Source organism: Thalassophryne amazonica, chromosome 8, assembly GCF_902500255.1.
Source record: "Thalassophryne amazonica chromosome 8, fThaAma1.1, whole genome shotgun sequence".
NCBI lineage: Eukaryota > Metazoa > Chordata > Actinopteri > Batrachoidiformes > Batrachoididae > Thalassophryne > Thalassophryne amazonica.
In genome coordinates, this window is record NC_047110.1 from 80,033,529 (window position 1) to 80,059,283 (window position 25,755).

At 43.6% G+C, this 25,755-nt stretch overlaps 1 protein-coding gene across 1 annotated transcript in view; it reads right to left on the reverse strand.

The window, feature by feature from the left end:
• Positions 1-303: 303 nt before the first annotated feature.
• gdpgp1 (GDP-D-glucose phosphorylase 1) overlaps positions 304-25,755 on the reverse strand; it is a 33,840-nt gene continuing 8,388 nt past the window's right edge. Inside the window, exon 2 of the mRNA XM_034176819.1 lies at positions 304-2,409. Coding sequence (XP_034032710.1) covers positions 1,304-2,401 — 1,098 coding nt within the window. The 5' untranslated portion in view covers positions 2,402-2,409 and the 3' untranslated portion in view covers positions 304-1,303. The remainder of the gene's footprint in view (positions 2,410-25,755) is intronic.

Consider the following 25,755-nt stretch of genomic DNA (forward strand, 5'->3'; position numbering starts at 1 on the left):
ATGATTTGCTCTTCAGGGTTAATAGAATAGGATGAGTACTGATGATCCCCTGTTTCTTATAAACTTCATCAGCTTGGGTGAAAAGATTTTAGCAATTCCAAACTTAACAGTGACGTTGGAAAAGATGTGCAAGAATTCACAGTCATCACACTGGTGCACTGCAAAAATGGTCCCTTTGAAAATAAGACAAATATCCGAAATCTAGACAAACTGTCTTGTATTAAGCCAAAAAAAAAAAGAAAAAAAAAAGAAAAAGAAAAACTGCCAATGGGTAAGAAAAATTTACTTGGTTAGAATTCTCAAAACCAGTTAAATGTTAAGGCACTGAATAATCAAAATGTGCCTTAAAACTAGACAGAATTCTTATTTTAAGATGAGGCTCTGTCTTAAAATAAGGAAAACAATATTGTTCCATTGCTTGGATGATATGAAATCCATTGTCTTTCCTTGTTACTGGTTAAATACAGCTTGATATCAGCTGGAAAAACTGAAGAAAAAGTGAGACACATTTTCCCAAAATACAATATTTTTTTCTTTATGTAAAAAATGCTCTGCAAGATTATTTTTCTATTCAGGCAAAAATTAAGTCAAATTTTCTTAAAATAAGTCTTTTTTTACTTTCTTAGATATCAGTTTTTGCAGTGTGTTGTCTAAAAGTGCTTCATGAAGAAAGAAGTGAATGGGAGAAAACTAATTTTAAGTGTCTTTTTGATGCCAATATGTGATGGAAGGTTTTTACTTTTTAAGATAGTAAACAGAAAGAAGTATGATCATGGGATAAATGGCAAGTGTGTTCTTTGCATCTGTGTGCGCTTTTTCCCACAGTGTAATGACAGTCAGACCATAAGTATTTGGGCAGTGACATTTTTGTTAATTCTACTTCTGTGCACTGCAACAATGAAGCTGAAATGAAAGAATCAGGATGTGCTTCTAGTGTAGACTTTCAACTTCAGCTGAAGAGGTTTAACAAAAACACTGCATTAACTACTGATGAATTTGTAACTTTTATAGTCACCTTAATAATCCTTGTAGCTAATTTGTCAGATTACTTACAGCCTCTGATAATGGATGGACAGTGTATAAAAATGGTTGTAATTCCTAAATGGCTAAAGTGATATTTATGTTAAATCACTGGAATTAAAGTTCAAATTCAACATTACAAACACATTTTGCCTGTTTCTCTTTAACTCCTTTGAGGTGGTGTAGAAGCAAAACTACAAATTTCTAAGTGTCCAACTACTTACGGGCCTGAATACAGATTAACGGTTGATGTTACAGTCACACAAACAGTTTGATCTGAACATTATGTACCTCTTAAAAAATACGTGAGCTGCTGTTCCAACCTGCTAAACTCAGCATCAGGCAGAAGATACTTCTGAATGATACTGATTACATGTTCCTCACTTGTGAGCTCAAAGTCCTGCTTGTTCTTGAAGGGTAAGTGTCCGGCTAGTTCACACAGTGCGATATTGAACGCAGTCTCTTCTTCACCACCAAAGCAGGATTTTCTGGGCCACACAGCGATACGCACACCAGCCCTCGAGGCGCGTTCCATTTCATTCTGCATACGGTCATTAGGTGGACATCCCCGGGTCATGAACAGGTTGTGAGCCACATTACCAGCAACAAAAAAGTCTGTGACTTGACAAACAACCCTGGCAACTTTCTCCACACAGTCTGATTCTGTGTAAAACATAAAGCCGATGGGAAAGTCCGTCAAGCGATAAAATCCCTTTTCAGGAAGCAGCGGCGCGAGTGGTGCAGATTCAATTCTTAGCTCGTGGTTTAGGTAATAAGCATGTAAATGCAAGTGATTGACAGACGCTAATGCTCCAAGACTGTTGAAACCCACATGAAAACCTGGGTTGGAGCTCAGGAGCACAGATTCAATTCCAACCTGAATGGCAAAAGCTGTCAGGACTTGTGGCAAACAGTGTTCTAGATCTGGAACCAACAGACAATGCCCAAATTCCAAAGGGCTTACATTGACCATAACAGACATCCTGCAGGATTGTTGTAACTTTCTGTTTTCAAGCGCACCTGGACTCCAACCAGCGTCCTTCATAGCCTCAAATATGATTTCTTCTGGGTTGATTTTGTTGAAATTGAACAGCTTATCATTGAACTCCTGTTGAACACTCAGGATCTCCTGAGGCTTTCGTTTCTCTTGTGCCCTTTTGACATTCAGCTGGGTGACAAATTTGTGCGGGCCTGGCAGGATTCGTGTCTCCACATCACTCAGATGGTAGCGAAAAAGTCCCCTGTCCATTCTGTCTTTCCAGCCAGCTTGTAGAATTGTGTCAAACTTTGTTGGCGTTGGTGCCACACAGGAACTGCTTCCATCAGCCCGACACACATTTGTGATAAAATCCTGGTGGCTGTAGACAAAGTGGAGCGGCATAGTGGGATCTGTGGACACAAGTGAACAGAGAGGTGAGACGTTTCACAACAAAGCTACCTATGGTGGTGTCACAATGCTGAAGTATCTGACGAGTCACCTGGGAAGCCAGTGAACAGAAAGAAGACCGACTGAAACAGGGTTTATCAAAAAATAAATAATTAACTTCTGACTAGTTTCATTATTGGGGCTTCTCTTTTGGATGACATGGTACAATATTGGTCTCATAACTGAGAAGTCTGGAGTTTGAATCTCATCAGAACTATGAAGGTTGTTTGATTACAAATGGTTGTTGTGGCAGAATGTGACAGGTGAACATGTAGTCCCACTTACATGTCAAAGTGCATCATGCATAAATGCACCTGTGACATTGGGATGATAACAAAATGTAATGGGAACTGGGAAGATATGTAGCAAGGATTTAATTCAAATTGAAATATGTTCCTGTGAGGTTGGCTGACTTGGCCATATCACATTATTTGTCTTTCCAATTTAATCATGTGAATGAAGTCAAAGACTGTTTTTTTCAATAACTTTTAAATGTTCATTTGGCTTAAGAAGGCTGGTTGTAAAATTAAAAGTGATGGTTTGTATTAAAATTAATCCTCATATTTAGGTTGTTCAATTAGTTATGGCTCTGAAAATTAGGGTTACATATACAGTCCATCCGGAAAGTATTCACAGTGCTTCACTTTTTCCACATTTTATGTTACAGCCTTATTCCAAAATGGAGTAAATTAATTTTTTTCCCCACAAAATTCTACATACAGTACCCCATAATGACAATGTGAAAAAGTTTTGTTTTTTTTGTTGCAAATTTATCAAAAATAAAAACCCTAAGAAATCACATGCACATAAGTCTTCACAGCCTTTGCCATGAAGCTCAAAACTGAGCTCAAGTGCATCCTGCTTCCACTAATCATCCTTGAGATGTTTCTGCAGCTTAATTGGAGTCCACCTGGGGTAAATTCAATTGATTGGACATGATGTGGAAAGGAACACACCTGTCTACATAGAAGGTCCCACAGGTGACAGTGTATGTCAGAGCACCAATCAAGTCAAAGGAATTGTCTGTCTCATTTATTTATTTAAAAGGGACAACACATATTAATGAACACAAAGTGTAAATATGTCAGATTATAGCCATGGGCTAAATTCCATCTGTAGTCCCTGAAACACTATAAGAATTAAACAATTTACAGTAAAAACACACAAACATCACAGGAGCTTACAATACAACAGACTACATTACATAGGGGTCACCAACTAAAACAACAAGACAATGACTAGACAAAAAACAAGAAACAAAAGGACACTGACATGATCTGAGCATGAAGGTTATCTTACACAAATTCAGTCAAAGGAGGACACACAGTTTAAAAAAAAAAAAACAACTATATGTACAATTCAATCAGAATAAGTTAATTAAAACTGCAAGTCTAATTTCATACATTTATATATTTTAAAAATCATAACTTTAAAGGAGACCTGCACTGAAAAAAATGCAGTCAGATTTTTTGAACAAAAAATGACTTACATTTACACAAGATCCTTCTGAATGTAGTAAAGTAAATCTGCAAGCCCAGATCTGTCATTCAACGGCGAAGTCTTCATTTGAAAATGACAAATTTACAGCTAACATTTAGCCCTCCGCAAATTGTCCCTCTCATCATGGATGCTGCCGAGACGTCACGGACAAGACCTTCTCCCAGCATGCACTGCGCCAATTGTAATTTGTGGATTTACGTCAGTTTGCATCTGCACCTTTTTCTTGTCTTATACGGAAGGATCTACTTTTTTAAAACTTTATATTGTCTTGCGGCACGTTTGGTGAGTACACATTTCTTTTATTTGTGCTTGAAAATTATTTTGGGGGACTTTTTCATACGCCCGTTTGATTGAGTGGTGTCGCAATGAAAATCTACTGTCTTTCGCCTCCGGTACCATCGTGGGATATAGAGGCGAGACCCGCAAAGAATCCCAGTCATTAAAAATATGTAAACGTCTCTCAGCGTTCATGGAGCTCTGGGGCTCCGATTGCCGAGACGTGCAGTGCTGTGGATTTTGCCGCAAGAAGTCTGTCCTTGCAGCAACAGGTGTACCGGCCGCTTCGCATTAAAACAGCGAGCGTAATCTCAGGACTTGTGCCAAGTGTGCTGCAGCTCCATTCAGTAGACAGAGAGGTGATGCCGGTGTTGTGCGCGCTGAATCTAGCACAACACCGGCTGCAAAGCAGACACGGGCGGTGTGAGTGGCCCGTGTCGGCGGTTAACGAGCCCGCAGACTTAATAAGCGCAGCGGAGGCAGAGAGCGGGAGAGGACGAACGGCGCCCGCTGTCGATGTCGTTGCTGATCTGAGCACACAGATCTGTATCTCACATTCATTGCAGCTTACTTTTGGATGTTGAAACCAGGCCGTGTATAAGTAACATTACTAACAGATAAAATCAATTTCAATGCAGGATCGGACTGAAGGCGGGAACGCGTCGTCTTGTCCCTGACGTCATGGAAATGATACGGCTGTACAAACTGTTTTCACAGAGGGCTAAATTTTAGCTGCAAATTTGTCATTTTTAATTGAAGATTTCTCCGCTGAATTACAAATTTGGGCTTACAGATTTACTTTACTGCATTCACAAGGGTCTTATAAATACATATCAGCTATTTCTTTCTGAAATCTGACCACATTTATTTCAATGCAGGTCTACTTTAAAAACAATAATTTATAAAGTGCTGTAGTGCATTGCACATTCCCTACAGTTCTTCTTAGTTTCTACAATTGAGTTCATAATGCTCACATTTTTGATTTGATTTGAACCACTCCTTTAAGTGACTTTTGAAGGCTTTAAGGCTTGGAGCCTGTTAGGAAAGTGAAGTACACGGACCCACGACAGGGGGTGTAAATAAATGGCCAATAGGAAGTCCGAATAAATAATTTATTCTGCAAATGTGCACAACAACCAAATATGCTTTTAGTCTGTCAATCACTCTACACAAAAGATGACGCGTGGGCAGGCCCGAGAGTAGGAGATGCCTATCCAGAGAAGAGCCGGAACCCACGAGGTTCCACCGCCTACGGAGACCTGCAACACACCGGAGCCGTCAAGTCCCGAGTCCCCAGGTGGCCACTGCTTCCAGCTGTCAGATCCGGTACTGCTGGCAGGGAAAACAAACAGGTTACGGTGGGTGTGTGTACACCCAGCAAACAGTCAGCAAAAGTACAGTTCCTTCCTGAGGGAAAAACTTCCACCTCCAAACACAGGAACTCAGAGTACGTGCAGTGCCTTATGAATCACTTAATCAAAGTCTGAAGTGAGGAGTGGGTACGCCAACTCCTTCCAACTTTCACAAACTCGGCTACAAGCTGCAAATGTACAAAAAGGTTAACGACTGCAAAAAGCTCTGCTGCAAAAACGTGTGCATATAGCACAGAACAGCTGAGTCGGTTTACCTGACGGGTAAGCTGATAACTCGGCAGAGTTATGGTGTCTCTCCCAGGTTTTTATGGATGTGATGTGATGATGACTGACAACTGTCAGCTCAGGTGCTCCTGGTGCTCCTGCGAGGCGACTGCCCCCTCTGGTGCCTGAAACCCTACAACAGGCAGGGCGCCCTCTGGTGGTGAGCCAGCAATACCTCCTTTTCGGGCGGCCCACACAACAGGACCCCCCCTCAACGGGCGCCTCCTGGCGCCCGACCAGGCTTGTCGGGGTGTCGCTAGTAGAAGTCGGCCAGGAGGGCCGGATCCAGGATGAAGCTGCTCTTCACCCAGGAGCGCTCTTCGGGTCCGTACCCCTCCCAATCCACCAGATACTGGTAACCCCGACCCCTCCGGCGAACATCAAGGAGTCTCTGCACTGTCCATGCTGGCTCGCCGTCGATGATGTGGGCAGGAGGCGGCGCTGGTCCGGGGGTGCAGAGGTCGGATGTGTGGTATGGCTTGATTTTTGAGACGTGAAACAAGGGGTGAATCCGCAGTGAAGCTGGGAGTTTGAGCTTCACTGCGGCTGGACTGATGACTATTATGATGGGAAACGCTCCGATGTATCGATCAGTCAGTTTTGGTGAGTCTGTGTTCAGAGGGATATTCCTGGTGGAAAGCCAGACCTCCTGCCCGAGCTGGTAAGCGGGGGCCGGGGCTCGTCCGCGGTCTGCATGGGTCTTCGCCCTCGTCCGGGCTGTCAAGAGAGCAGAGCGGGCTGTCCGCCACACCCGACGGCATCTCCTGAGGTGGGCCTGGACCGAGGGGACCTCGACCTCTCCCTCCACAGCCAGGAACAATGGGGGCTGGTACCCAAAACATACCTCGAACGGGGAGAGGCCGGTCGCCGACGAGATCTGGCTGTTGTGGGCGTACTCGATCCAGGCCAGATGTTGACTCCAGGCCGTCAGGTGTGCGGAGGTCACACACCATAGGGCCTGCTCCAGATCTTGGTTAGCCCGCTCTGCTTCTCCGTTGGTCTGGGGGTGGTACCCGGACGACAGGCTTGCGGTGGCCCCCAGTTCCCTACAGAAACTCCTCCAGACTTGCGAGGAGAACTGGGGACCACGATCCGAGACGATGTCAGTTGGGATACCATGCAGACGCACGACGTGGTGGACCAGGAGGTCTGCAGTCTCCTGGGCCGTTGAGAGCTTCGGGAGGGTCACGAAGTGGGCCGCCTTGGAGAACCGGTCCACTATCAAGATGGTAGTCATTCCCTGGGACGCAGGGAGGCCCGTGACAAAGTCCAGGCCTATGTGTGACCAGGGGCGTCAAGGCACTGGCAACGGCTGGAGGAGTCCTTTCTCGGATTGGTGCACCGCCTTGCCCCTGGCGCAGGTGGTACAGGCCCGGACAGACTCCCGGACATCGGTCTCCATCGACGCCCACCAGAATCGCTGCCGGACCACAGCCACGGTTCTTCGCACCCCTAGATGGCAGGAGAGCTTGGAACCGTGACAGAAGTCCAAGACTGCAGCTCTTGCAGCTGGTGGGACGTACAGACGGTTAGCTGGTCCACCGCCGGGGTCCGGGTGACGCGTCAGGGCCTCCCTGACGACGTTCTCCACGTCCCATATGAGGGTGGCGACGATAGCGGACTCCGGTAAGATGGTGTCTGGTGGATCCGACAGCTCTGTTTTGACCTCCTCTTCATGTACGTGGGACAGCGCGTCAGACCTCTGGTTCTTAGTCCCAGGGCGGTAGGTAATCTGGAAGTCAAAACATCCAAAAAACAGTGACCAACGGGCTTGCCTGGGGTTCAGACACTTAGTGGTCCAAATGTACTCCAGGTTCTGATGGTCAGTGAAGACTGTGAATGGAACCGCAGCTCCCTCCAACAGATGTCTCCACTCCTCCAGGGTCTCTTTCACTGCCAGGAGCTCCCGATTGCCGACGTCATAGTTCCGCTCTGCCGGGGTCAACCTGCGAGAAAAATAGGCACAAGGGTGGAGAACCTTGTCGGACTCCCTGCTCTGGGACAGCACGGCTCCTGTCCCTGAGTCAGAGGCATCCACTTCAACAACAAACTGGCAGTTAGGATCGGGCTGCACCAGAACTGGCGCAGTCGAGAACTGGCGTTTCAACTCCCTAAACGCGGCTTTGCACCGATCTGATCAGGTGAAGGGGACTTTTGGGGAGGTCAGGGCTGTAAGGGGACCAACAACCTGACTATAGCCCTTGATGAACCTCCTATAGAAATTTGCGAAGCCGAGGAACTGTTGCAGCTTCCTACGGCTTACCGGTTGGGGCCAATCTCTCACCGCCGCTACCTTGGCCGGATCTGGTGCGACAGAGTTGGAGGAGATGATGAACCCCAGGAAGGAGAAAGAAGTACGGTGGAACTCGCAGTTCTCACCCTTCACAAACAGCCGGTTCTCCAATAACTGCTGCAGGACATGACGTACTCGTACATGCTTAACATGGGTCTCAGGATCCGGGGAGAAGATGAGGATATCATCCAGGTATACGAAGACGAACCGATGCAGGAAGTCCCACAAGACGTCATTTACCAACGCTTGGAACGTTCTCCTTCCGGAGCCGAACCAGGTGATAAGCATTCCTAAGATCCAGTTTAGTGAATATTTTGGCTCCATGCAGGGGCGTGAACACTGAATCCAATAGAGGCAACGGGTATTGGTTGCGAACCGTAATCTCGTTCAGGCCTCTATAATCAATGCATGGACGGAGTCCGCCGTCCTTTTTGCCCACAAAAAAGAAACCAGCACCTAATGGGGAGGAAGAGTTCCGGATCAACCCGGCAGCTAAAGAGTCCTGGATGTAGGTCTCCATTGATTCGCGCTCAGGACGAGAGAGATTGTACAGTCTACTGGACGGATACTCAGCGCCCGGAACCAAATCAGTGGCACAATCATACGGTCGGTGCGGGGGAAGCATGAGTGCCAGATCTTTGCTGAAAACGTCAGCAAGATCATGGTACTCAGCCGGTACCGCCGTAAGATTGGGGGGAACTCGGACTCGGAGCAGTTTCACTGGGTGGGACCGAGGATCTTAAACACTCCCGGTGGCAGGTTTCGCTCCATTGAGCCACAACCCCAGTCGGCCAATCGATCCGGGGATTGTACTTAATCATCCATGGATAACCCAAAATAATTCTGGAGGTAGATGGTGTTAAAAAAAACACAATCTCCTCCCTGTGATTTCCAGATACAACCAGTGTTAAGGGCTGTGTCTGGTGTGTTATTATTGGAAGAAGGGTGCCATCTAGTGCCCGTACCTTCAAAGGTGAAGGAAGGGCCACTAGAGGGAGCCCCACCTCCTTCACCCATCTACTATCCAGTAGATTCCCCTCTGACCCCGTGTCGATTAGTGCTGGGGCATGAAGGGTTAAATCCCCACAGAGGGTTGTGACTACTCGTGTGGATTTATGTGGTTTTCCCTCGTGAGTATTATGGCTCACCCTTAGCCCAGTCTCTAAGGGCGAGCGTTGTCGTTTTGACCGCTTGGGGCAGTTTTTCTGCTTATGCTCACTCGAGCCGCAGTAAAAACACTTTCCATGTGCCAGCCTCCTTTGTCTGTCATTCAATCTCATTTTAGCCCTGCTCGTTTCCCTAACATCATCAGTAGGGGGGGCTGTTGTCACGCGGAATGCTCTGGCTTTGGAGCGGGGGAAGGACGGCGCTGCTTTGGACCCGGAAGGGAGAGGGGCGGCGCGTGCCCAGCCACGCCCCTCGTCTCGCTCCCGTCGACGTTCTTCTAATCGGTTGTCTAACCGTATAACCAGGTCGTTAAGCCCGTCTAAATCCCGCGGCTGATCCTTCGCCACCAGGTGCTCCTTTAGGGCCGGAGACAGCCCCCTTATAAAGGCGGCGCGGGCCGCTACCGAATTCCAGCCGGCTCTCGCTGCGGAAGTCGACTGAATACTCCGGCGCCCCTGTCGGATTGACAGTAACACATTAGAAGCGGATTCGCCTCTGTAAGGATGATCAAACACCTGTTGAAACTCCCTGATAAACTCAGTGTAAGTCGACAGGAGCCGTGAGTTCTGCTCCTAGAGCGCCGTAGCCCAGGTGCGTGCCTTGCCTCAAAGCAAATTAATCACAAAAGCCACCCGGCTGTGGTCTGACGCGTACATCACGGGGCGTTGTGAAAAAATGAGCACGCACTGCATCAGAAAGTCCGCGCATGTTTCGACACAACCCCCGTACGGTTCCGGGGAGCTAATGTAAGCTTCGGGAGAAGGGGGGGGGGAGACCTTTGAAGTACCACTGGATCATCATTATTAAGCAACAGGCCTGCAGGAGGGGTGGCTGCAGCCACGTCTGACGCGCGTGCCTCTACCTGAGCGGTGAGAGCCTCCATCCTGCGGGTGAGGTGAATATCCTGCTTGGTTAACAGATCCAACCGAGCCATTAAGTTGGTGACAATGTGCTGCAGCTCACCCAACTCACCTCCTGGTGGAGCCTGCGCACCTTGCATTTCCATTGGTGGTTCAAACGGTGGTAAACGCCCCTCGGAGTCCATGACGTGGCCGAGTTATCCTGTTGGGAAAGTGAAGTACACGGACCCACGACAGGGGGCGTAAATGAACGGCCAATAGGAAGTCAGAATAAATAATTTATTCTGCAAATGTGCACAACAACCAAATATGCTTTTAGTCTGTCAATCACTCTACACAAAAGATGACACGTGGGCAGGCCCGAGGGTAGGAGACGCCTATCCAGAGAAGAGCCAGGACCCACGAGGTTCCACCGCCAACGGAGACCTGCAACACACCGGAGCCGCCAAGTCCTGAGTCCCCAGGTGGCCACTGCTTCCAGCTGTCAGATCTGGTACTGCTGGCAGGAACAGAAACAGGTTAAAGATGGGTGTGTGTACACCCAGCAAACAGTCAGCAAAAGTACAGTTCCTTCCTGAGGGAAAAACCTCCACCCCCAAACACGGGAACACAGAGTACGTGCAGTGCCTTATGTAACACTTAACAAGTCTGGAGTGAGGAGTGGGTATGCCAACTCCTTCCAACTTTCACAAACTCGGCTACAAGCTGCAAGTGTACAAAAAGGTTAACAACTGCACAAAGCTCTGCTGCAAAAACATGTGCGTACGGCTGAGTCGGTTTACCTGACGGGTAAGCTGATAACTCGGCAGAGTTATGGTGTCTCTCCCAGGTAGAGAAGCTTGAATCTTCGACTGGACTGGGTTGCTTGACGCGAGGACGTTTCGCTTCAAATCGCAGAAGCTTCCTCAGCTAAAATTCTTGCTCTGGTGGTCTGACTTCTGTCTTGACTCTTGTAGAGAAGAATAATCAAGAAGTCACAAAAGCTGGAGTTTTAAACCTAACCAGACCCCTCCTACCGAGAGGCAGACTGCTATAGGCTAGTGACTAAACAATAGCTCTAATTAGCACCTATTGTGCTCTAGTTAGCACCCTCCTAATGACAGGGCAGCTGTCCCTCCTGATGATGGGACGGACCCTCTCCTGATGGCCCCCTTGACGACTCTGCTGATGACGTGAATGACTCATTACCAGGAACAAAAGACTGAAACTGCTTTGACCTGAGTACCCCATTGTAAACAGGGGATAAAGGGGTCTGGGGTCTGGTTACCTAACCAGACCTCAAGGGGTCTGGTTAGGTTTAAAACTTAAAAAAACTTTTAAAAAAAAACTTAGGTTTAAAACTCCAGCTTTTGTGACTTCTTGATTATTCTTCTCTACAAGAGTCAAGACAGAAGTCAGACCACCAGAGCAAGAATTTTAGTTGAGGAAGCTTCTGCGATTTGAAGTGAAACATCCTCGCGTCAAGCAACCCAGTCCAGTTGAAGATTCAAGCTTCTCTACTATGGAAACCACCTGGACAACTGAGAGCCTAACAGTGTCTCTCCCAGGTTTTTATGGATGTGATGTGATGATGGATGATGACTGACAGCTGTCAGCTCAGGTGCTCCTGGTGCTCCTGCGAGGCGACTGCACCCTCTGGTGCCTGAAACCCGACAACAGGCAGGGCGCCCTCTGGTGGTGAGCCAGCAGTACCTCCTCTTCGGGCAGCCCACACAACAGAGCCTCTCTCACTGTAGTTGGCAAAGCGTTCCATTGGGCACTGCCTTTGTAGGACAGAACATTTTGTGCAAAACCTGTTTTTCGCACAGACACTTCACAGCCCCCTCTACTCATTGCCCTGGTGACCCTCGGACCAACTGTTCTATATTTAATATAGTTTGTAAGAGGTGGAGGAGCCAACCCATGTAAAATCTTATATATTAGACAAACATTTTTAAATTTTATAAAATTTTCAAAACTAAATAAATTATACTTTGTTAAAATTTTGCAGTGATGATATGAAAATGGTCTTTTATCTAAAATTTTCAGTGCTCTTTTATAAAGCCTTTCAATCGGTTTTAAAATTGTCACACCTGTGAGAGACCAGCTGGTTATGCTGTAACCTACATGAGAGGGGAAAAAAAAAAAAAAAAAAAAAAAAAAAAAATCATACAGTGCAAGAACATCATAGCCGCTTGATCTGTTATTGACCTCCTTATTTGGTTGAAGTTAAACACATTGTATTTGATTATTTTAGTTATCATTTTAATATGATTTTTAAAGGAGAGTGTCGAGTCCAGCAACACTCCTAAATATTTGAATTCTTTAACTAACTGCAGTTCATCATCTCCGATGTACACATTGGAGTGCTCTATATTGGAAGCCTTTTTTGAAAAATACATACAGACAGTTTTCTGTATGTTTAATTTCAGACATGATCCGTTAAGCCAATTTGAAATATACTTTAGGGCTGATGTAAGAGTTTGAGCTGCTGCCTCAGGTGATCTTGCACTTGTGTAGATTACCGCATCATCAGCGTAAAGGTGTATGTCCACATCTTCACAAACACTTGGTAGGTCATTAATGAATAATGAAAATAAAATGGGCCCCAAAATAGATCCTTGGGGGACTCCTAGTGCACAATCTAAGTAGGGGGATTTAATACCATTTACCATGGTGGCTTGTTTTCTATTTGATAAATAAGATGCCATCCATTTTATGGCATGCTCAGAAAAATTAAAAGATTGCATCTTTAATAATAAAATATGATTCACTAGATCAAATGCTTTACGCAAATCTAAGAAAACTGCTCCTACACAATTGTTTTTATCCAAAAGACTTTTCACTTTTTCCATGAACATTGTTATAGCAGTCTCAGTTGAATGGTAGGTACGAAAACCAAATTGCATGGGATGCAGAGTAGTTTGGCCACTTTGTAGATGTTGAATCAATTGCTTGGCAACCCACTTTTCAAGGACTTTAGAAAAGACTGACAGTATGCTAATCGGTCTGTAGTTAATAATATTATTTTTGTCACCCCCCTTAAAAATTGGGGTAACTGTGGCCATCTTCCATATCTGTGGTACAATGGAATGCTCAACTGACAAATTTCTTAAATGCATAACTGGATGTACTAGAGCCATTTTATGTGTTTTTAGGAATCCAACATCAAAGCCATGATGGTCTTTAGCTTTGGACTCCTTCATGGCATTTATAATCTTTAAAGTTTCAACCTCTGATATTAGTTCTATATTAAACGTTTGACTGTGTACTGGAATATTGTAGGTTATTTCAGGCGATGTGAAACTTGCTGCCATCTCTTCAACAGAGCATAGAAATGATAAATTCAGCTCTTTTGCTAAGATCATAGGATCATTCACAAGCTGGTTATTAATTTTCAATTCCAAATCATTTGCATCTTTCTTTTTCTGCCTCACTAAAAGTTTGTTAATATTCTGCCATATTTGTTTTCCATTTCCGTTTGCGTTTTGCATTATTGTGATAAAAAAAAATTGCTTTTGCTCTTCGCATTTCTGATATTACTCTATTTCGCACTGAAGTAAATTTCTGTCTGTCTGTTGTCAACCTGGATTTTATTGAGTTTTTCAATAACTGGTCTCTTTTTTTTTTTCTCATTAAATTTATACAATTTGAATCTACCCATGGGACAGAGTAAGATTTTTTTTCTTCCTATAATTCATGTTTTTTGTAAAAGAACTACATACATTTTGAATTTTGTTAAGAAATATATCAGAGCATATTTCAATACTGTCACATGAGGTTACACTTTCCCAAGTGAGATCCTTTAATGCTTTTCCCAAGTTTTGTTGTTGATTCTTTGGTATAACTTTAGACATTTGTTTCCTAACATGATTGGAGTATGAATGCTCAAAACGTTGCTTAGTTAATTTTCTTGTACAAAGAATAACATTATGGTCTGAGAGACCAGTCAATAAATTATATGTTTTAGTGATCCTTTCAGGCCTATTTGAGAAAAGCAAGTCAATTCGGGATTCTGAACGATTTGTAATTCTGGTCGGATTCTCAATTAAATGTGTAAAATGAAATTGATCAATAATTAATTTCAGATTTTTCCTGTCTTTTTTGTTATCCCAATTTACACTGAAGTCTCCTAATATGATAATTTCTTTTTTATGATCACGTTTTAAGTAAATCCCGCAATTGATCATAAAACTCATTTGTGGAAGACGGTTTACGGTAGAGACAGATTACAGTCAGTGACTACACCAATGCATTCTAGTGTAATCTTATTACGCCATAGCATTTGATTACATTTAAATTTACTCCTGACATATAGCAGTACCCCACCCCCTTTTCCTTGATCTCTGTCTTTTCTAAAAATATTATAGCCTGGTATCAGTACCGCTGAATCTGGCGAGGCACTAGTAAGCCATGTTTCTGATAAACCAAAAAAAAAAAAAAAATCAAGATTTGAATCACACATTAAATATTCTAATTGTTCGCGTTTTGATACCATACTGCGCACATTTAAGTGACCTCCGAGCATGCCAGTTTTCTTATAACTTGAATCCCACATAATCCAGGCGTGGTTCAGAGTAGTAAACAATTTTGAAAGCCTATGCTTCTTGAATACAGGATGTCTGCACGTAGATGTTATGGGGTCTGGTTGAGGTCCAGCACCTCTGAGACAGGACTGCCTCGAGGCACAAATTTGGGGGAGGGTACAGAAACATTTCTGCTGCTTTGAAGGTCCCAATGAGCTCAGTGGCCTCCATCATCTATAAATGGTGGACTCCTCCAAGAGCTGGCCACCCGTCTAAACTGAGCGAATGGGGGAGAAGGGCCTTAGTCAGGGAGGTGACCAAGAACCCGCCAGCATTCCTCTGTGGAGAGAGGAGAACCTTTCCTTTCCAATGTGTAAAAGATACATGGCAGGCTGACCAGAATTTGCCAAAAGGCACCTGGAGGACTCTCAGACCATGTGAAACAAAACTCTCTGGTCTGATAAGACAAAGATTGAACTCTGACTTGAATGTGTGGAGCTGATCATTGGCCGAGTCTTTGCCATTCTGGCTGTTCTTCAGTCCATTAAAATTGTGGTTTTCCATTTTCTTCCATGTCTTTCTGGTTTTAGTTGCCATTTTAAAAGCATTTCAGGCCATTTTAGCTAAGCAGCCTATTTTCTGCACTTCTTTAAATGTTTCCCCTCTCCAATCAACTTTTAATCAAAGCATGCTATTCTTCTGAATAATGTCTAGAACAACCCATTTTTCAGAGAGAAATGCACTACAACCAGTATGTACATTTGCTGCTTTCATCCTTAAATAAAGGCCACCTGTCTGACACCTGCTTTTTCACACAAAGAAAAATCCAGACACTGCTACAGCCTAATATTTCTTTTTCTTCACTTTCTGTAAAGTAACAAACTTGATCAATTTTTCTTCATGTTTTGATTTGGAATAGAAATGTGCAGTGTTCCCAATGCACTGGCATGCACGGAAATAAAAGCTATTATAAGGATTTTGAGCTTTACTCATTTTTTTAAACACACTGCTATTATTTTGAACACAACTGTGTGTGTGTATGTATATATATATATATATATATATATTGCCATAGCTCCTAAATGCTAAATGTTATATTTTTGTTTGAATTTCAATTTATTTTCATTTATCTAGTGCCAAATCACAACAGAGTTGCTTCAAGGCATTTCACACAAGTAAATGCAGTGAATTACAGCTAAACATTTACACTAAAGGTACCTAAGGCGCTGGTTTACACAATCCTACCCAACACCTAGTACATGAAAGCACTAAACAGTGTTGGATCCAGAACACATCCCTGTCAAACTTCTGTTTTCACTCAGAAAAACACAGAGATTCTGCCATCCTGTCAGTGGTTAAAGAGAAGGAGATTTTTTTTTTAAAGTCTCGTTGTGAAATGCCACATTCTGAAATCTTTTTGGTCTTATCTATGCTTAATTTTAGGTAGATATTTACTATATTAGATTACCAAAGCAGATTATCTCTTTTTACACAGCATCACCGTTCCACGCACGCTCATCACGCAAAAAAAAAAAAAAAAAAAAAAAAATATCAGTGGATAAAAAATGCGCGCCTGTCTCCGTTCTCTCCTGTGAATGAAGCAGAAAAGCAGCAGAGAATTTTTGTGGGGGGAATATGGACTAATTTGCAAGTGTGATTTGGGGTAAACACATTTTCCAGTGCACCTGTTTAACTTTTATTCTTCACAAAGTGGTGATCTTTGTGCCTCTTCTACCTTGGACTTCTTTCCCTCTCTCTCTCTCTCCCTTTGCCCAAACCGAAGAGACTTTTGTGTTTTTCCCCGCGTTAAGGGAAACTGCTTAAACTTTTGACGTTTTAAAAAAATAAATAAGAAGATCGGTTTGCATTTTTACCCCCTTCAAACATTTTGGAGGTGATCAGGGCTGGATCCAGAATGAAAATCTGACAGATGCATTTTTGCCCAACGATAAAATAAATCGTACGCGTCTTGTTATTCAATAATCTTCATTCTTTTATTCGTGTGCAACATACACTGTCACACTTCTTTTAATATATTTATTATACTTCATGGTGAACACTTATTTGTATAAATATGATGTCCAAAAAAAAAAAAAAAAAACCCCCCCAAAAAACAAAAAAAAAAACACTATAACAAAAATTGACTGTAAACAGGATCACATTTATTGCCAAAATCTTTCAATTATACCTGAATCTATATATGTTTTTTCAGTGATAAAATCAATAAAAATATGACTGCATATATTCTTAATAATATTGAGATACAGACAGTTCACAGAAGACATTTTCCATTGATACCAAGCAAAATTAGAAACAGTCCAGCAGGTAACAATATTCATCATGTCCATGACTAAATATACTAAAACAAATACATCACAATTGTACACATACAATTGTGATGTATTTGTTTTGGGTTTTTTTTGTGATTTGGAACTTTATAAGCTGAGTAAATTGAAATTGAACATTTTATTGAGTCTTAAAGTAAATAATTATGAAACTGGTCACTGGATCCTTAAACTCTGGACATAATAAACTCTACATGGTGTATCTTTGATCTCTGGACATAAATAGGAATAAACAAAATCTGTAGTTTTTGTCAAAAGCATTTCCTTTCAGACATTATTGGCATGAATGTCTTTCCATATATCTGAGCTGAGCTCTATGCTGCTGTACTTCACGTCAGGAATTTGTAAAGAAATACAGCACGTTTCATTTTGGGAGGAAAACACGTTTTAGTCGATTGTAGTTTCTTGTCTGTATTACAACGTTTGGAAAGAGGTGTCATTTTATTAAAGCGGCAACTTCCGACCGGATCTGTCTCGGCCGCGCAGCGTTTCGAGCTGTGTGAACGGAACGGAGGACGATTCTCGTTTCTCGGCTGCAACAAGACAAGAGTCCCAGTTAGTGACTTCAATACACACAAAAGTTACTCATGATATTTTAATGGCTTTGCAAGGGGTTCAGAAGCGGACTTACCGCTTCTGAAGAGCAGCGAATCAAAGAACCACGAGCCATTGAATCGAAGCATTGCTTCAATAGTTCACGGCTTCAAAGTGGAGTCGCACTGCAGAAATGGTTGATTACAGAGCCGCTGCAGACCAAACCCTGAATATCCGACTTTATTTGTACGTCCGTATGACTCTGAAACTCGGAAAAATCCGTATAATTTACGGACTATAGGTTGACATGAAAACCAAAAGCTGTTGTTAATATTTGCAATTATTATTATTGGTGTTGTGCTCTCAAATTGTACATTTATTTATTTTTTTTCTATTATTCGATGACCTCTGACCTGTTGTCGCTTATATGATGACGTAAGCTAATAAACATCTCAGTCATGTTGAAGACAGATGGCCACGTGCTTTATTTCCCTTGCTAATGGGGGCTGTTGCTGAGCTGCTGTGTTACACTTCTGGTTACCTTGTGACCTTGTTTTTGTTCGTTTACTGTTTGTTATTGCATTTGTTGAAATAAAGTTTTGGAGGAAAAAAAAAAAGGTTATGGGCCCAGGAAGCTCCACAGATAAAGTTTTGGCAAAAGTTTAGTGCCGAGGAGAGAGGAGAAAGTCGCGACGGACCGTGTGCTCCGAGAGCAAAGGGAAGCTGTTATAGCATGCTAACCTCGACGTGTGACCGGAGGATGGAGTGGTCAGGTGGAAGACGGTCCCGCCTGGTCTTCGACGGAGATGGAAAAGGTTATGAACTCTGGGAGACCAAATTCCTGGGACATTTGCGTTTACAAGGGCTCAAAGATACAATACCAACCTTGTGACGAGGGCTGAAAGTCGGATCGGGAGGAGAGGCATTTTGGCTGGACGGTTTTGGAGGTAGAACCGGAAAAAGAGGCGAGTCAGGGAGCTGGCGGAATGTCGGTAGAGAGTGGTGGCGCAACTGGTGAGCTCTTGGTTGAGCTGGGTGATGGAAGGACGTGACGGTAGTTTGCTTGGAAGTGAGATAGACATGGCAGGAGAGGATGAGGGGAATTCAAATGAGGCGTGGCAGGTGAAAGGGAAAGGAAGGAAGAAAGGAAATAAACAAGGTCGTTCTGATGTTCACTCAGAGTCAGATAAAGACGACATAGCAAAGCGAGTGGCAAAACATGATGATTTGAAGGTGAAGTTACAGTTTGATTCCCCTGGCTCTATCAATCCCCTGAAACTAACCAAGGCCCTTCATGTAGCTGTAGGGACAGTACAGGTTACACCGTTAAAGGATGGTAGCTTACTCATTGGTTGTTCCAATGCTGCACAGCGGGGTAAGTTACTTGGAATGTATGAGTTGGGAGGTAGGAAAATTAAATGTACTGCATGGGAGCGTAAAAAATTTGAGCTTGGAGTTATAACTGGGATCTCAACTGACTTGTCGTGTGAGGATATTTTGAGCAATGTCTCAGGAGGCAGTGTGGTCAAATGTAGAAGGCTTATGTACACCCGAGATCACGTTAAGAAGGAGAGCCTTTCCATTCTGTTTTTTGATGAGAGGGTATTGCCTACAAGGATTAGGGTAGGATATATGAGCTTTCAAGTTCGTCCATACATCCTGCCGCCGTTACGGTGTTTTAAATGCCAGAAATTTGGGCACGTGGCAGCCATTTGTAGAGGCAAACAGCGGTGTGGCAAATGCAGAGGAGTGGATCATGAGTATGGTCGGTGTCAGGATGGCGCTAGCGTTAGATGTTGCAATTGCGGAGGCTCTCATAGCGCTGCATACAAAGGTTGCCAAGCACACAAAAGGGCGGCTGAAGTGCAGAGGGTTAAGGTAGAGGAGAAACTTACTTACACAGAGGCTGTTAAGAAAGTGGCTGGGGAAAGAAAACTTGAAACAGATCTCAGACCGCAGGGGTTAGGCCAAGATGCTCCTTTTCAGCGTAGTAGGCCCATGAGTAAGGTAGCTATACAAGTAGATAGCGTGAAATTCTTGGCATTCCTCGCTGAAGTCATAAATTGCTCAGCACTAACGGATAACAAAAGTGAGAAGATTAAAATCATTGTTAAGACTGCACGGAGGCATATTTGTGTAGGGGCGGAAGTTTCGTTTGAAGAAATTAATAGGACTTTAAATATTTTCCAAAATGTACAACTACCTTCACAGCCAGCTGCATGTGGGGATTCCTAATGGTTTTTAGTATTTTGCAGTGGAATGCTAGGAGTCTCTGCTCTAATGGGCAGGAATTTAAGAAGTTTGTGGAAGATTTGGATGTTAAACCTCATGTTATATGTGTACAGGAGACGTGGCTTAGGCCTCATTTGGACTTTGTTTTACAGGGATATGTGCCTGTGCGTAGGGATAGGGATAATGGCCCTGGTGGAGGGGTAGCTTTATTTGTCTTGCAGGGACTGGGTTATAGAACTATTAAAGGTAAGTAGAAAGGTAGAGGGGATCATTATTGAGGTGTGGATAGTTAATTCCAATTTTTTGGTTGTTAACTACTACAATCCTTGTGAAGCTCTAAACAAAGATGTTCTTGATGAGTTCCTGGGTGATGTGTCTCGCAAGATGGTATGGTGTGGGGATTTTAATGCATATAGCACCCTTTGGGGGAGTACAGTGACCAATAGCAATGGTACTGTCATAGAGGCGTTGCTAGAGGAAAGAGACCTTATTTGCCTCAACGATGGGAGGGGAACAAGACTTGACGTCTCAAGTGGGCGGGAGTCATCTATTGATCTTACCTTGGTCTCTGTGCAGTTTGCAAGGTGTTCTACATGGGATGTTAGGCAGGATGGTTGTATTGCTAGTGATCATTACCCTATCCTGTGTGAAACTGGAGTGGGACCAGTCCAGATTGAAGAAGTGATCTTCCCTAGGTGGGTTTTTAAAAAGGCTAAATGGGATGAATTTAGTGAGGCTTGTAGTACCAGACTGCTGAGTCTCACTTTAGATCAATTTGAGAATGTTGATGCTGTTAATTGTAAGATTACAGAGATATTGCACTCTTCTGCTCTTGAATTCATTGGGAAAACAACAGGTAGTGGGAAGCGTAAAATGGTGCCCTGGTGGACAGTTGAGTGTAAGGCAGCAATACAGGTGAGGAATAGAGCTTTTAAAAAGGTCAAATCGACTTTCTCCTTTGATGACCTGGTTGAGTATAAAAGAGCTCAAGCTATGGTCAGGAGGGTGATAAGGAAGGCAAAGAGAGAGCGGTGGGGAGCATTTTGTGACACTGTTGGCAGAGCTACTTCAATTAGTGATGTGTGGGGGATGATAAGAAGAATGAGAGGAATTAGGAGGGACTATTCCTTACCAGCTATCCAGTTTGATAATGAAATTATGAGAACAGATAAAGAAAAAGCAGAAGCTCTAGCTAAAGTATTTGTTAGAATTCATAGTGTGAATAATTTATCTCCTGAGGCCAGGGTGGCTAGAGAAGAAGTGGTAAGGATGCATCCTAATGTTTTAGAGAAGAAGGTTGCTGCAGATGAAGCTTTTGATGTGCCATTTTCTATGTTTGAGTTGAAGCAGGCTCTGAGTGGAGTTAGGTCTACATCTCCAGGTAAGGATGAAATTTGCTATGTAATGGTGGATAAATTGTGTCCTCAAGCACAGGTGGTACTTTTGCAACTTTTAAATTTCATTTGGGAGACGGGGAATATTCCATTGGCTTGGAAACACTCTGTTGTGGTACCATTTTTGAAGCCAGGTAAGGACAAGAGTGAGGCCACAAGCTATAGGCCTATTGCGTTGACCTCTAACCTATGTAAGTTGATGGAGCGAATGGTTGACTTATATTGTGGAAAAGAGAGGCTTGATCAGTTCATGTCAGAGTGGTTTTCGTAGGGGGAGGATGACTATGGATCCTGTGCTGTGTCTGGAAGATACTATACGGAAAGCTCAAGCGAATAAAGGGCAAGTTCATGCAGTTTTCTTTGATATAGAAAAGGCATATGATATGCTGTGGCGTCAGGGACTCCTCCTTAAATTGGAGGCAATGGGAATAAGTGGCAGGCTGTACAACTGGGTCATGGCTTTTCTGTTAAATAGAACTCTTGAGGTGCGTGTTGGTCGGTCACATTCTAATGTTTATCCGGTGGGTAATGGTGTTCCTCAGGGTAGTGTGTGCAGTCCACTGCTGTTTAGTATCATGATTAATGACATTTTTTCAGACATAGATGTTAGTATTGGAAGATCTTTGTATGCAGATGATGGAGCACTGTGGGTCAGGGGGCGAAATTCAGCTTTCCTTCGTCAGAAACTCCAGGCAGCAGTTAGTCTTGTGGAGAATTGGGGCATTAGGTGGGGCTTTTGTTTTTCAGTGGAAAAGACACAGGTTATTTGCTTTACCAAGAGGAGAAATGTTCCCCCTGTCCATGTTACCCTGTATGGGCAGCCTCTCAAACAAGTTGAGGTAGTGAGGTTTTTAGGGGTTTGGATGGATTGTAAACTGACTTTTAGAGATCATATCCACTGAGTTTTGTTAAGTGTAAAAAGGCGGTGAATATACTTAGAAGTTTTGTGGGGAGTGATTGGGGTGCCACTATGGTGTCGCTAAAGTGTGTATATATTGCACTCATCAGATCTGCATTTGATTATGCGTGTATTGCATATAGATCAGCGGCAAAGACACATTTGCTGGAACTTGATGAAATTCAAGCACAGGCCTTACGGGTGTACAGTGGGGCGTTTAAGACCTCATCAGTTCCAGCTCTTCAGGTAGAAGCAGGAGAATTGCCCTTGTCTTTAAGATGTCAGCAGCTGGCTATGGTGTACTGGACGAACTTGCAAGGTCATAAAGGGGCTCATCCTACTAAGTACATTTTAAATCGGTGTTGGGAACATGGTAAGGCAAATTTTAGTAGTTTTGGTTGGGAATTGTCAGGCTGAGAAACTTGGCCTAACCAAGTTGGCTCATAGTTGTGTGGTACCACTGCTGGTTATTCCACCCTGTTTTTTTGGGGGGTTTTTTGTGCCTACAGTGGATCTTAATTTAGTTGACATGCGCAATGATGCTGTGGAGGAAAGGGATGTGAAATATTTGACTAATAGGCATATGCGTACCAAATATTCTGAAGGGGTTCAGATTTTTACGGATGGCTCTAAAGACCCTGACACAGAAGACTGCAGCTGCAGTGTTTATCCCAAAATATGAGAAGGTAATTAAAAAAAGACTGTCTGACCACCTTGCAGTTTATTCGGTAGAGCTATTTGCAATCTGCCTTGCGTTAGAATGAATAGAGGAGGTAAAGTCCAGATGTAATGTTATTTGCTCTGATTCTTTGTCAGCATTGACCAGTATCCCACATGGCAAGTCAGCATGTAGACCTGACTTACTGTATGATGTTCTTCAAAGTCTTTTCAGACTGCATCAGCAAGATATTTTAGTTACTTTCTTGTGGGTTCCATCTCATTCAGGTATTGAAGGGAATGAGGTTGCAGACCAGCTTGCTAAGGATGCTTTAAATTCTGAGGTTCAGTTGAACATTCCACTCAGTAAAGCAGAAGTTAAGCACATAATTGTTACTAAAATGCTAAGCTTATGGCAGGGGCAGTGGGACAGGGAGAGCAAGGGCAGCTTCATTCACGCTGTACAAAAACAGGTTCCCACTAAAAGACGGAGTGGTTGGAGTCGTAAGGAAGAGCAGGTAATGACAAGGCTTAGGATAGGGCACACTAGGCTGAACCATAATCTCCACCTTCTTGGGAAGCATGCTACAGGTCATTGTGTTAACTGTTCATCATGTTCTGTTAGACTGCCAAGCGTACAGCACGGAAAGAAGTATTCTGCTAGGGGAGGTCAGAGAACTGGGGGTGACCAGGCTCTCTCTTGAAGGACTACTTTCCTTCTCTGTGCCGTCAGCTTGGAAATTTGTGTTTAAGTTCCTTAAGGACACAGGACTTTTTGATAGGATTTAGTTGACCTTATCTAGTTTTTTTTTTTTTTATCACTCCGTCGATGCTCCGCTCCTGTTGTTACACAATTGCCCAGTTGGTGGTGGTACTGCAACGTTCCGGATGTCAACCGCCAATGAATTACAAGAAGAAGAAGAACCTTGTGACGAAGATGAGACTGACAAAGAGAAAAACGCAGAGGCGTATGCTGAGTTGATACAGTTCTTGGACGATAAAAGTTTGAGCTTGATCATAATAGAAGCCCCTGATGATGGGAGAGAAGCACTGGAGATACTACGTGCATATTATGCAGGTAAAGGCAAGCCACGCATTATTAGCCTTTATACTGAGCTGACCAATCTCCAGAAATCAAGTGGTGAAAGCGTGACAGAGTACGTTATTAGAGCAGAGACTATTATAACAGCATTGAGAAATGCAGGGGAAGCTATGAGCGATGATTTGCTCATTGCCATGGTGCTCAAAGGCCTACCAGAGCCGTTCAAGCCATTCGCCATCTATGTGACACAAAGTGATGAGAGCATGACGTTTTCAGACTTTAAAACAAAGTTAAGGTCATTTGAAGACACTGAGAAAATGTGTGTGCGACCATCCGGGGATAATGTGATGAAGATCAAAGCCAAAACATATCCCGCATCCACAAGTGTGCAAGATAAGAACATGACAGACATGGTGTGCTTCAAATGTGGCATTAAAGGACAAAAAGCTAGAACATGCCAGCGAAAGCAGTGGTGCAGCTTTTGTAAAAATGCTACACACAGAGACGCAAACTGCAGACGCAGACCGAGGCGAGATAATGCCAGACAGGTGTCTGAGGAGGAAAGTGGAAACGCGGCTTATGCTTTCCTGACAAGGGACGCAGAAGTGGACACCTATCCAGGGCGAGGAGTTAAGATGAAAGGCCTAATGGTTGACGCAGGGGCAACATCACACATAATCACGGATGAGACAAAGTTCAAAAGTTTTGATGCAAGCTTCAAGGCAGAGACTCATTGTGTGGAGCTGGCCAATGGAACCAAGTACCAGGGAGTGGCCAAGCAGCGTTGGGATGCAGAGGTGGTCCTGATCGACACCAAAGGGCAGCACCATGCAGCCACACTGAGGAGCGCTTTATTCATCCCTTCTTACCCACAGGACATCTTCTCTGTGAAGGCAGCTACGGCTAGTGGAGCAACGGTGATCTTTAAGGAAGGAAATGACGCCCTCAAACCCAAAAATGGTACTGTTTTCCCCATTAATGTGCTAAACAAATTGTACTACCTTCCTACTACAACAAATGAAGGTAATGACGTGTAATGGTTGTTTTGACTTACAGACATGGCACGAAATACTCGGTCACTGTAACCATGATGATGTACACAAATTGTCAAAAGTGCTTAAAGGTATGACCATTAAGGGTAAAGTAGAAAAACCTATACCACCATGTGAAGTGTGCATTCAGGGAAAGTTTGTTCAGACAAGAAACAGGGAGCCTGATGCTCGAGCCAAAGAAGTGTTACAGTTGGTACATACTGATCTAGCAGGGCCTATAGATCCTGTGTCCACAGATGGTTACAGATATGTGGTTTCATTCACTGATGATTAATCCAGTGCAGTTTTTGTTTACTTCCTAAAACAAAAGAGTGATACTGTCTGTGCAACAGAGAGATTCTTGGCTGACACTGCCCCCTATGGGAAGGTCAAGCGTATTAGATCTGATAATGGGACTGAGTTTATGTCAAAAGAATACCAGGCACTACTAAACAAAAATGGCATTAGACACGAGACATCTGCGCCGTACTCACCACATCAGAACGGCACAGCAGAGCGGAATTGGAGGACATTATTTGATATGGCTAGGTGTATGTTGATTGAAAGTGATCTGCCAAAAACATTGTGGCCATTTGCTGTACAAACAGCGGCAGCAATCAGAAACCGGTGTTTTAATAACCGCATAAAGCAAACACCATATTATATGTTGACTGGAAGGAAACCAGAAGTTTCAAGGATGCAAAAATTCAGGTCTGTGTGCTATGCTTACAAGCAAGACAAAAAGAAACTGGACACTAGGTGTGAAAAAGGAGTGTTCATTGGGTATGACAAAAACAGCCCGGCTTACTTGGTTTATTATCCAGACAGTGGTAAAGTCCAGAAGAACAGATTGTTAAAAATTTGTGTCAAAGAAAAATGTGGAATAGCAGACACAAACAGGAGTAACATCGGATGATGACGATTATGAGAGAACCAAA